We start from the raw sequence: 11,702 nt of genomic DNA, 5'->3' as shown, positions 1-11,702 counted from the left end.
CATAAGTCCAAAATAATAAGGGTAACATCAATGATAGCCATATCTGTAGTAACAATTACCCGGCACATATTAACAACAAATGAAATATAACATCATCATAACCAGAAGAGAATAAAATATTTGGATATTCAAAACTAAATTTTTGATAAAGATAAACATTATATCTCAATAAGATTTAGAAAACTTTGTAAATATAAAATCTCAGTTAATCAAATCAGAATAGAAATAAATGACTGAGAGTCCAATAGAGAAGGAAAAAAGTAAAGTGCAGTATAAAACATTTCATATAACGAACAAACATAACATTATAAATTAATTTTCTAGAACAAATCAACCAAAGTAAATTGAAAAAGTGAATACCTGATTCAACGAACCACGGACAAAACGACAGATCAAAGAAAGCAACAAAAAATACTAAGCAGCAGAGATAGAACAAAGAGATATAAAGGAGGCAGTAAGGTTAGTAAGAAATGAGTAGTATCATTATGGTCTTTAAATAGTGAAAAAGCAAAGAGAATAGAACATGGTAGATAATATTAGCTGAAAGACGAAGACAAAGAAAGAGTAAAAAGGTAACATACAATATATATACAGAAAGTTACCAATGTTTTGCTTAATCTCGGATACAAATCCCTGCAAACAGAAAGCAATAGAAGTAATGATTAATTAACAATAGCCGTCACACTGCATGAAGAGCACCGCAAAATATAACCAATAAATAACAGACAGTTATTTTTTGGTTATATATTATACAAAACGAAAAAAATACACGTGTCAGAGTAAAAGAGTAACATAAATATTTTTACATTTAGATCACGACAAATAGTAGATATTTGTTCAAATTAATACAAATAAATCAAGATATAGTATATAAAAACATGGGTGAAAAAATAAATAACATGAATAAAAAAATATGAAATTATGAAAAAAAAAATTTCACAAATATAACAGTCGAATAACAAATAAAATAAAAAACATAAACAAAACAACATGAAAAACGAACATAGATCTAAAATAGACGATCAAACATCCTAAAAAAGATTTAATAAAAACATAGATCTGAAAAACATGACCGAACCCATGGAATCAAAACAAAAATAATCAACAAAATGAAAGACGAAGCTAACAAATAACGTAATGGAACAAAAAAGTACCATGCTTGTACAACAACAAAAAAATAAAACATAAAACATCAAAAAAAATATATATACAAAAAGAAAGAAGATGAAACACGAATAAATCTAGCCAAGAAAAAAAAAAGAAGATCTAGAAGGTTGCAGAAAGAAGAAAGATGAGAAACGAAGAAATCTAGCCAAAAATTTGAAAAAATAGACAGATCTAAAAGGTTGCATAAAAGGAAAAACGGAAAAGAAAAAAATAGATCCAGAAACAAAGAAAGATAAACACAAATCTAGAAGATCATAGAAACCAACGAACGAATAAAAAAGATAACCCTATTCAATCTAAGTGCGCAAAAATAAAACAGATATAGAATGTTGCAGAAGAAAACAAACGGAAGAAAGGAAAAAAAAAACCCCCAATCTGAGTGAAAAAAAAGCCGCAGAAGATTGCAGAACCAAAAAAATGAAAGAGATAAATGACAACAGAAAGAAAGAATGAAAAAATCGCCGAAATCAACAAACGAAAAAAAAAATCTCAGGCTCAGTCTCGAAGAACAAAAACTCTAGAAGATTACAGAAGGAAACAAAAGAATAAGGAGAGAGAGAGATCACTACAAAAAGAAATGAAGGAAAACAAATGAAAAAGGAACAAACGAAATAAACCAAAAGCATCAGTAAATGACCAAAACGATCACAGCAACTAAAAACACAAAAAACTGAAATGAAGGGCAATATAGTAAATTTACACTCAACAGGACATAACGGGAATTAAAATTTCAGCAGAGGAAAAAAGCAGGGCTAAAATGGGAAAGACGCTATTCATTGCACTGTAGCATGAACAGTGAATCCCGTCCTCTCCTTTAGTATATGTATAATGTTTTTAATATTTTTTTATTATTTTCAGAAAATAGTTTTAAATTTATTAGTTTTTAGTTAATTAAATGGACAAATTTTATAATTTTTCTTGAAATTTATCACATGTTTCAACATATCTATTGAACTTTAAAATGTGCATGTTATACTTTCTGAACTCTGTCACTTGTGTCAACATGCTTCTTGAAGTTAACTCTGTTAAGTTGTTTAATGGAAATGATTATAAATGCCTCTTGAACTTTGTCACTTATGTCAATATGTCTCATGAACTTTAAAATTTACCTATTTGCCCCTCGAACTAAAATATGTTTCTAACTTTTTTCACTCCATCTTGATTTTATCAGTTTTTTTAAACATAAATATTAATATGATTATTAAATTACTAATTATCTATGATATTTGATGTTTATTGAATACCTTCTCCTCTAAAAATGTTAGTTAAGCATCAATTCTCAAAATATTAGTTGATTAGAGGTAATAAAGAGGGAAAAAATGAGAAGCAAATTTGTATAATGTAATAAATTTTGTTAGTTTTTTCTTAATATTTCACCTTAATAGAAGTACTCTACATAAAACATGTTTATGCTTTGTACATATATAGCATTTTTAAATTTAAATATGTTGAGGACATTTATCTTACTATACCTTTTTTAAAAAAAAAAAAAAACAACATAAACCTTAAAAAAACTCATTAACTTAACAAACTTTAATGGTTAAATATCATAGATAATTAGTAATTTAATGGTCATATCAACATTTTTGTTCAAAAAACTAATAGAATTAAGATGGAGGGAGAAGAGTTGGAGACATATCATAGTTCAGAGAGTAAAACAGGTACATTTTAAAGTTTATGAGCATATTGACACAATTGATAAAGTTCATAGAGTGTTTAAAAGCATTTCCGTTAAAAAACTTAATGAGTTAACCTCATGGGGCATGTTAACACAAGTGACAAAGTTCAGGCGCATAACATACATATTTTAAAGTAGTACTGAAACTTTGGATAGGCCGCCCGCGATCACTGAAAATTCTGAATTTTTACCCGATGACCGAGCCCGCCGGAGCCTGAATTTTTGGGCTGCCCGACCCGACTTGAGCAAGACTTTAGACGGGCTTCAGGCGAGTTTTGGCAACCCGGGCTCGGTCGGGCAGCTCGAGACCGCCTGAGGTGCCTGACCTAATTTTTTAATATTTTTTATATATTTATATACTATTATATATAATTTGAAATTTAAAATGGACACGAACTATATTAATAAATTATTTATTTATTAATTTTTAAATTTGTAATTCATGATTGTCTCGTTAAAAACCTTACTAAGAAAAACCTAATTGGGATAAAAACTTGATAAGGAAAAAAGAGTGCAATCATTCTGGGACGAATTACAAATTTGAAGAATTTACAAAGTCTATACAAGATTACAATAACACTGTACAAAGTAAATAAATATTTACAAATTACAATAATAAAATTTAATTTGAAGCTGAAGGATCGTCTTCAAAATTAGAAGTTAATCTATTAAATTCATTGATCCATTCTTGGCTTACCAGCGAAATTTTATCGTGTAAGCGTTGGTCGGAACAATCCCAATCCTTAATGAACACCAAAGCTTCAACAATGTCCTGTTGCAATGCATTTCTACGTTCCTCAAGTATTCGGCCAGTCGTACTGAAGGCTTGTTCGGATGAAACAGTGGAGACTGAGATCGAAAAAATATCCATTGCCAGTCGAGTTAGGATCGGCCAAGTTAATGCTCGTGCCCTTCACCACTGAACCAAATCAAACATTTCACTACCATTGTCGACTACTAAGCCCTCACTCAGGTACGCTATTAACTCATTGAAGCCGCCGCTTGCCGCCACCTCTTGATGAAGATCCACTCCCAGCTTCTCCTTGACCTTGAGTCATCGTCATCGTCATCTTCTTCTTCTTCTTCAACCCGAAAATATTCAAGAATGAATGTGGATTGTCGTCTCGTTGTTGCGGTTGTTCTACACGAGGTGTGTTTCTAAACCTACTTTAATAAGAGCTATAGAGAGATAATATTTTTTCCTTTATAATAGGAAATTGGTCAGAATAGTCGATATCTAAAAAGTCACCTAAGTTTTTTAATCTATTTTCTAAACCTCCTAATTTTAATCTAGGGTAAAAAAAATAACACCGAAACCATACAACATTGGTAATTTAGCCCAATATTTTTTAAACTTCTTTTTCATAGAAGCGATAGGAACTCTTAAAATCTCGTGTGTCCTAAATTCACTAAATAAAATAATCATTCATAAAAGTTCTCCTAACGCTAATGGTGACGTTGGGTAATATGTTCCACTAAGCTTTAAAATAACTTCGTGAAACTACCTAAAAAGTTATACAAAAGTTCGGCAATTTACCAATCAGTTTGGTCTATAAATTTTGGTCATAATTTTACACTAACATAGTTTGTTATAGTGTCTTTATAGGGGATCCATTGTTCAAGCATTATATAAGTAGAGTTCCATCTTACGGGCATATTTAAAACTAATGCTTTAGGATTTTAATTACTTGCTTGTAGAAACCTAAACTAATCTTATATTCTTTGATTACTACATTGAATCCATACAATGTTATCTCTAATTCTTTTAATATGATATGACATTGATTTTAAACCGGATTTTACTATTAAATTAATTACATGGCATGCACAACTTTGGTGAAGTATATCATTATTACCGAATAAACTTAAATCTTTTTCAAAAAGTTCTATTGTTTTAGTATTTGCAGTAGCATTATCTAATGTTACAGCCATTATTCTATCCCTTAAACTATATTCATCAATAACAGATAAAATTGTATTATATATTAAATCAGCGGTATGTGATCCTAGAACACATTTAAAACCTAATATTCTCTTATCTAAATCAAAACCTTTAAAATAATGTCCGATTACAGCTAAATAATCTTTGTTGGCAACGGCGGATCAAATATATGCTGTTAACGCAACACAACAACTAGTAGAGTGTAAAAGGTTGATTAATGCTTCCCTTTCTTGTTCATATAATTTTAATACATCTTTCCTAAGAGTAGTTCTTGAAAAAAATTGTGCATTGGGATTATGTACAATTTCAATATAACGCTGTCAATTCCTATGTTCAGTAAAACGAAGTGGTTGATCTAATGTTGCTACTAATCGTGCCATTTCCATACGATCGACTTACAGATCATATTTCTAAGTGCTTAGAACGCCAGTTTGACGGTCAAATGATAATTATGTTTGGCGGAGATCGGGTCCGCCTCATTACTTTTGAAGACACTTTTCAGAGTGTCTTCTCAAGTGTGTTGTGCCGTGGATAGTGTTACCTTGTAATTTATCACCACAATATTTGCATTGAGCTACGTATTTAATGTTTCCGTCATTGTTGACCTCCTCGAATGCGTTGAAGTGCTCCCAAACTATTGAGGTGCCCTTGCATTTCTTCTTGGAACTTGCAACACTTGTACTAGCACTTGCGCTTGCCTCTCCTCCACGCCCACCACTATTACGACCACGAGGTCCACGACCTCTAGTACGTCCACCACGGTTCGGATTTGCAGTTTCCTCAACATCTCTTTCTGGTGTTTGCGATTCCTACGTTTAAAAAATATTAGTAGGAAATTACCCTTCTTCAATGTTGAATTGGGCATCAGCGGGAATATCACCACTATAACCAGAAGAATTCATTATGAAAAATAAGAGAGATCGAGAGCGCTTTGAGAGAGATTAAGAGAGATCGAGAGAGATTTACGAGAGATTAAGAGAGATTTGAAAGAGATTAAGAGAGATTTGAGAGAGATTGAGAGAAATTAAGAGAAGATGAGAGAGTTTTTGGATGAGGAAAATGGTTGGGGGAAGGGGGTATTTATAGGGAATTTTTTGGTTTGAAATGTTTTTTCCCCCTAAAAAATTCGGCTCCAACGGTCACTTATTGTCGGCGGGTTGGGTCGGGCAATCAGGTTTCTCGAGCAACGGTAAAAAATAGAGCCATTGGTGTCGGGCAAAACGGGCGGCCGGTCAGGTTCGGGCAGAAATAGCCGTTACATTCAAAAATTTGGGTGCAAATCGGGCTAACGGTCAAAAGACTAGTTGTTTTCTGGGTCGGGCATAAAATTCAAAAAACTAGCCATTTTTTTGCGTATTCGGACAAAAATTTAGGCTTCAGGTCGGGCATTTTGGGTACGGTGGAAAAATAAAAAATAAAAAAAAGCAGCGGCCGGCGGGCATGGCCCCCCCCCCCCCCCCACCGGCGGCGAGCTTCCCGAACCCGAGCCTGTGAAATTTGCTTGAACGAGTGGCGATAGGTGCCTGCCCGCCGAACCTGAAAATTTTCGGGCTTCAGGCACGCCCGCCGCCCGGAGTTCCACCACTATTTTAAAGTTCAGATGACATGTTGACACAAGTAGCAAAATTCAGGAGAATTTATAAAATTTATCTAAACTAAATAGAAGGGTATTAAAATCATTTTGGGTGCGTTTAGAACTCGTTCCAAAATGATTTTATTTTTTGTATGAAAATGGAAATGAAAATGTTTTCAATCTCAGACAGAAATTATTTTTAAAAATGCGTTTGGTAGTTTTATCAAGATATTATTTTCAGTATAAAAAATCCATTAATGTCTCTCTCTCTGTGCTCAAGAGAGAAGAAAACAGAAACAAAAAATGAAAAACGACTAAAAGTCGTTTGTCATTTCTGTCTCATTTTACAGTAAACTAAAAAATCAATTTTATTTTCATTTTTTATCTTTAATTGTGTCAAACGCCGTTTCTCTCCTATTTTCTTTTTTCTTTTTTGAAAAACATAAAAAATAAAAACAAAACCAACTTCAAACAGGGCCTTTATGTCCTAAAAATTAGTTTTATGATATTAAGATGTTTTTAAAAATATTAATTTACCATTTTAATATTATTAAAAACATAAAGATACCAAGAGCAAAGCATGTTTTCTTATATTACGGGGTACCAAAATAATAATTATTTTTTTTTAAAATACTGCTTACTCTTTTATATTTCAACTAGGGCTGTTCATGGGTTGGGTTGGTGCAGGGTAGGACTTTTTTTTCCCTACCTCAAAGGGTGCGGGTTGCACATATTTGGCCCCAACGATGTTAGAAAACTTTCACAACCCAACGATGTTCGGGTTGGGTTGGGGCGGTACGGGGTGGGTTGGGTGGTCGGTTTCAACATTCAAAAAATCAAAGACTTAAAGTTCAATATAATATTCAAACTTCATCATTAAATAGAAATAGCAACCATCCCTATTAGTCTGGCGAGAGAGCACCGGAGAAAGTGGGCAAGACGGCGGCCGAGAGGACTGAGCAATGAGGACAGAGTTATGAGGAGGTTCACGGGAGGGGAAGAAGAGGGAAAACTGAAAAGGAAGAGGCAAGAAGAGGGGGTTCATGGGAGGGGAGACCGAGTATGAGATTGTGAACCCTAATGTTAGCGAGTCTAGGGGAGAACTTGGGCAGTTCGGCTTGGGCCGAAAGCTTGGGGGTATGTTGTGCGTGTTGGGTTAGGGATTGCGGGTTGTTATGGGCCCAACCCGCAATCCGCCCCAAACACTTCGGGCCAGAGGTATAATGAGCCGCAAATTTAAAAATAATGCTGGGGGTTGCTTTTTTCGACTTGGATTGGGGCGGGGTGGGTTGGGTTTGCGGGTCGTTCGGGTTTATGAACAGCCCTAATTTCAACACTTTCGAATGTCCTTTTTTTTGCTGTCGTTTATTTTAGAAACAAAATATAAAAGGTTTTTTGTGCTGTCGTTTATTTTAGAAATCTAAAATAAACATGTAAAATAAACGACAGGACAAAAACGACGTGTCGAGGGTGTTGAAATATAGAAGAGTAAGCAGCGACTTCAACTGAAGAATCTTCCATACACGGTTTTCAGCTCGAAGGGTCCAAGAAGAGCGAAGTCAGAGAGAGACAAATGGGTTTGAAGATTCTTCCCTCTTTCTGAAGCTTTACATCCCTCTAAGGTCTCCCCAGATCTCAGTTTTTCGATACGTACACAAGACACAAGTTAAGGTTTTTTTCTCCTTCCATATTTTGCTTTGCTTGAAATTTAATGGATTTCCAGAAAAAAAGGGTCCAATTCCTGCTCTTCGCCATAGGCATCATCGCTCTCAGCATCACAGGTACATAAACTCATGGATATGTAGATAGTATACCTTTATATATTAAATCTGCGCATGAAATTTTGTGGAATTAGAAATAACAGAGTTGCAATTTTGAATTTGATGTATTGGCTTTTGGGTAATGAAAATTTGGGTTCAATAGTTAAGAATTTTGCTTGAAGTGGGAATTGAGTTTGATCAGTTTTGTTGCTTAGAAAATTCTAGACAAAGAGCAGGGAAAATAAGTCTAAGCTCTGGCGTTGAAAAGTTGGAACTATATGCATATTGCATACAATAACGTTTAACTTCTAAAGTTGCGAGGTGTTAGGAATTAAGAAAACGAGAGGAACAAGAAAGAAAGAAAGTCTCGAATGATCTGAATAATTAGTTATGTTGACGGTGGAAATTTGTCAACTAGATTAATTCGGGTTTAGAAGTGATTAACGTGATTTTGATGATTTGAATATGGTTTGGGAAGATCAGAAAAACCACTAAGAAAAAGGAACACCAAGATTTATAGGTTCACCCTTTTCTTCAAGGGCTACATCCACCGTGAGGAGAAGAGAAATATATTATGTTCTGAGAATGAAAAGATTACAGAGTGAGAGCCCTTTTTCACATATATATTTGCTCTATCCTCTCTCAACCTCTGCTATTTCCATCATTACATTATATCACATGGTTTTTATATTTTTGGATGTAATCCTCAGTGGGTGGGGTTTATACCGGTCAACAATAGTTTTTCACCTACTCCCCTACCAACTTTGCTTACTTACAAGTCACATAAGATATCCTCTGTGTGTACTGTTTTTTTTCGGGCTGTGTGCATTCGACTCCTCAGCGCTTATCAAGCCGTCTCCGCTTATATCTACCTGGAGCGGTCAACCTCTTGCTTATTTCGACTCCTCAATACGGTCGACCGCTTATGAGGGTGTTATTCTCAGCTTGCAGTCGGCCTATACCGAATTTCATTTTGCAGGATGCTTAATGCTGACCTGACATGGCCATTAATGCCTTCAGCTGTCACACGTGGCGCTCATCTAGTGCACGATGTAGGGTTTTATACCGGTCAACAATAGTTTTTCACCTACTCCCCTACCAACTTTGCTTACTTACAAGTCACATAAGATATCCTCTGCGTGTACAGTTTTTTTTCGGGCTGTGTGCATTCGACTCCTCAACGCTTATCAAGCCGTCTCCGCTTATATCTACCTGGAGCGGTCAACCTCTTGCTTATTTCGACTCCTCAATACGGTCGACCGCTTATGAGGGTGTTATTCTCAGCTTGCAGTCGGCCTATACCGAATTTCATTTTGCAGGATACTTAATGCTGAGCTGACATGGCCATTAATGCCTTCAGCTGTGACACGTGGCGCTCATCTAGTGCACGATGTAGGGTTTTAGATTTTACCCTACAACAAGTTACATAATTTTCCATACAATGTTTTGTAAACTAACTAGCAGACATAATTAACAGCAGGTTTAACAATTAACGTAGTTTATTAGTAACTTAGACTAGCACCGGAACTATCTGCGTAAATAGTGGATAAAATAGCATATAGGAGCAGAAAATTCGGTGTTGCTTTTGTGTGTGTGTGTGTGTTATGGTAAAATGAAATTTATTCAACTAACGAACCCAAGTCTGCTTTTACATAGGAGCCCAAAAATCTGGGCAAGTAACCAAACCAGATAAAACCAATGAAATTAGAAATTGCATGACTAGCAAAGAAGTGAGCTACACCATTTCCGTTATTGGCAAACGCTACCACTTCTAGCATGGGAGATAAAATCTCTGATACTGTCGCAGATATTTTTGCCGAGACAGTTTTGTTTACCTTCTAATTTAGGAAATCTATGATTATGCTATATGGTTATATATATATATTGAAAATCTATATGATTATAGTTGTTAATGAGCAAGGAAAAAAGGAATTTGTGCAAAAAAACCCTTTGTAATATATTTTTTTTAGTAAATGACCATAATTTTGCTGAATTAAAAAATGTAAAAAAAAAAGACTGGTAAATTATCTTGTTAATTTATCACTGATGTTCCAAAATCAATCGATACTTTATCAAAAACATTTAAAATTTTTTAATTTAAACTAGAAACATTGAAGCACTTAAAGTTGGTTATTTTATTTTATTTTTTTGTTCTTTTTTTTTTTGTTTTTTGTTTTTTGTTTTAAGGCCATACACTTCAATTTCTGGCAAAAAAAGAAAGAGATTATTGTTGTTGTTCCTAAAAAGATCAATCAATGATTTAGCAAAGTCGGTTTTAAAAATTATTTTTTAATTTAACAAAACAAGAAACATTTAAGTACTTAAAGTAGGTTTTGAAAAGGCCATCCACTGCAATTTCTGAAAAAAAGGTTATCGTTGTTGTTCCTAAACTCTTGATCACTATTTCCAAAGCCTTATGTATTTTGATCTAAATTCCAATTAAATCATAAGTTAGTAATGAGATGCTTTTGGACTCCTACTCTGAATTGTGAAAATATCCAAACTTTTTTTTTTTCTGCTGGAAAAAAAATATTTAAACCATATTCATTTTGGTATATTTGATCTTGAGCTACACTTTGTGCCTGCTAGTCATTTTAGATAGGCTCATTAACTTCTTACTTTGTTAGCTGAAAAATGTCGACAGCTGGTTGGAGAAGAGGCTTCATCTCAGAGCGGGAAATTTACATTCTTGAACTGTTTCGATATGAGCACGGGAACACTGGCATGCACTGTGAAAGAGGGAGTGAAACTCTATTTCTACAACATCAGGTCCGCTCATGTTGAGAGAGCGAGGCATCGGGCAATAGAATCTGTGCTGGTTGATTCATTGTCACAGGGGATGTCTGCTGCAGATGCTGCGAAACATGCGCAAAAAGAAGGAGCAAAAGCAGCCAAGCTAGCAACCCGGAAAGCCAAGCGAATAATAGGTCCCATAATTTCTTCTGGGTGGGACTTTTTCGAAGCTCTATACTATGGTGGTACGAAGACCGAAGGTTTCCTTAGAGGCACCGGCACTCTTTTTGGCACCTATACTATTGGATTCCTAGGGGAGCGAAGGTTTGGGAGATTTGGCTATCTTGTGGGAAGTCATTTGGGGAGTTGGATTGGAGGTAGGATAGGATTGATGGTGTATGACGTGGTTAATGGAGTACATTTTCTGCTTCAAACTGTTCGAAGTGAAGAATTCGAAGCTGATAGAGCTCCTGAATATGAAAGTTCCGAAGCTTCAGAGAACTCTTATGCCTATGAAGCTCCTTCATATGCTAGTCCTGAAGCTTCGGAAGGGTCCGGTCCCTATGAAACTCCAACCGAAGAATCTCCATTCTACGAGAATACTGAAACATATGTAAATACCGAATTGAGGTGACAACGCAATGAGTTTGTAGCTTGATTCTTTGTGCAAAATTTTATGGACCATAGATATTATATGAGCTAGATTCCTCGCTAAAACATCTGTATCTTTTGATTAGTCATACGAGTGCAAACATCAACTTTCGTTATAGTCTCTTAGAATTCATGTCCGATGTAAACGATATTATTTTCTTTCATTTATTGTTTTAAAATAAAAGATCCTTAACACTA

The 11,702-nt window shown here is 34.7% G+C and overlaps 1 protein-coding gene across 2 annotated transcripts; it reads left to right on the top strand.

Moving 5' to 3' along the window:
* The first annotated feature begins 7,883 nt into the window (after positions 1-7,883).
* Positions 7,884-11,702, top strand: LOC21389152. 2 transcript variants are annotated; one of them, XM_024173374.1, is made up of 2 exons: positions 7,884-8,031; positions 10,748-11,702. In XM_024173374.1, the coding sequence occupies exon 2, from the start codon at positions 10,825-10,827 to the stop codon at positions 11,485-11,487; it is 663 nt and encodes a 220-aa protein (XP_024029142.1). In that variant the 5' UTR covers positions 7,884-8,031; positions 10,748-10,824; the 3' UTR covers positions 11,488-11,702. The 2 variants fall into 2 exon arrangements, with proteins under 2 accessions (XP_024029142.1, XP_024029141.1); XM_024173373.1 differs by having other exon boundaries at positions 7,884-8,141.

The sequence above is a fragment of the Morus notabilis genome, unplaced genomic scaffold, assembly GCF_000414095.1.
Source record: "Morus notabilis unplaced genomic scaffold, ASM41409v2 Scaffold1623, whole genome shotgun sequence".
NCBI classification, from domain to species: domain Eukaryota; kingdom Viridiplantae; phylum Streptophyta; class Magnoliopsida; order Rosales; family Moraceae; genus Morus; species Morus notabilis.
The sequence above is the reverse complement of the archived record's forward strand: the minus strand, read 5'-3'. Positions and strand labels throughout refer to the sequence as shown.

Bases quoted from the DNA above. Each gene is read 5' to 3' on its own strand.
- LOC21389152 (XM_024173373.1), top strand. From the start codon at position 8,072: ATGGATTTCCAGAAAAAAAGGGTCCAATTCCTGCTCTTCGCCATAGGC. The intron at 8,142-10,747 runs GTACATAAACTC...TTACTTTGTTAG, and splicing joins CATCGCTCTCAGCATCACAG to CTGAAAAATGTCGACAGCTG.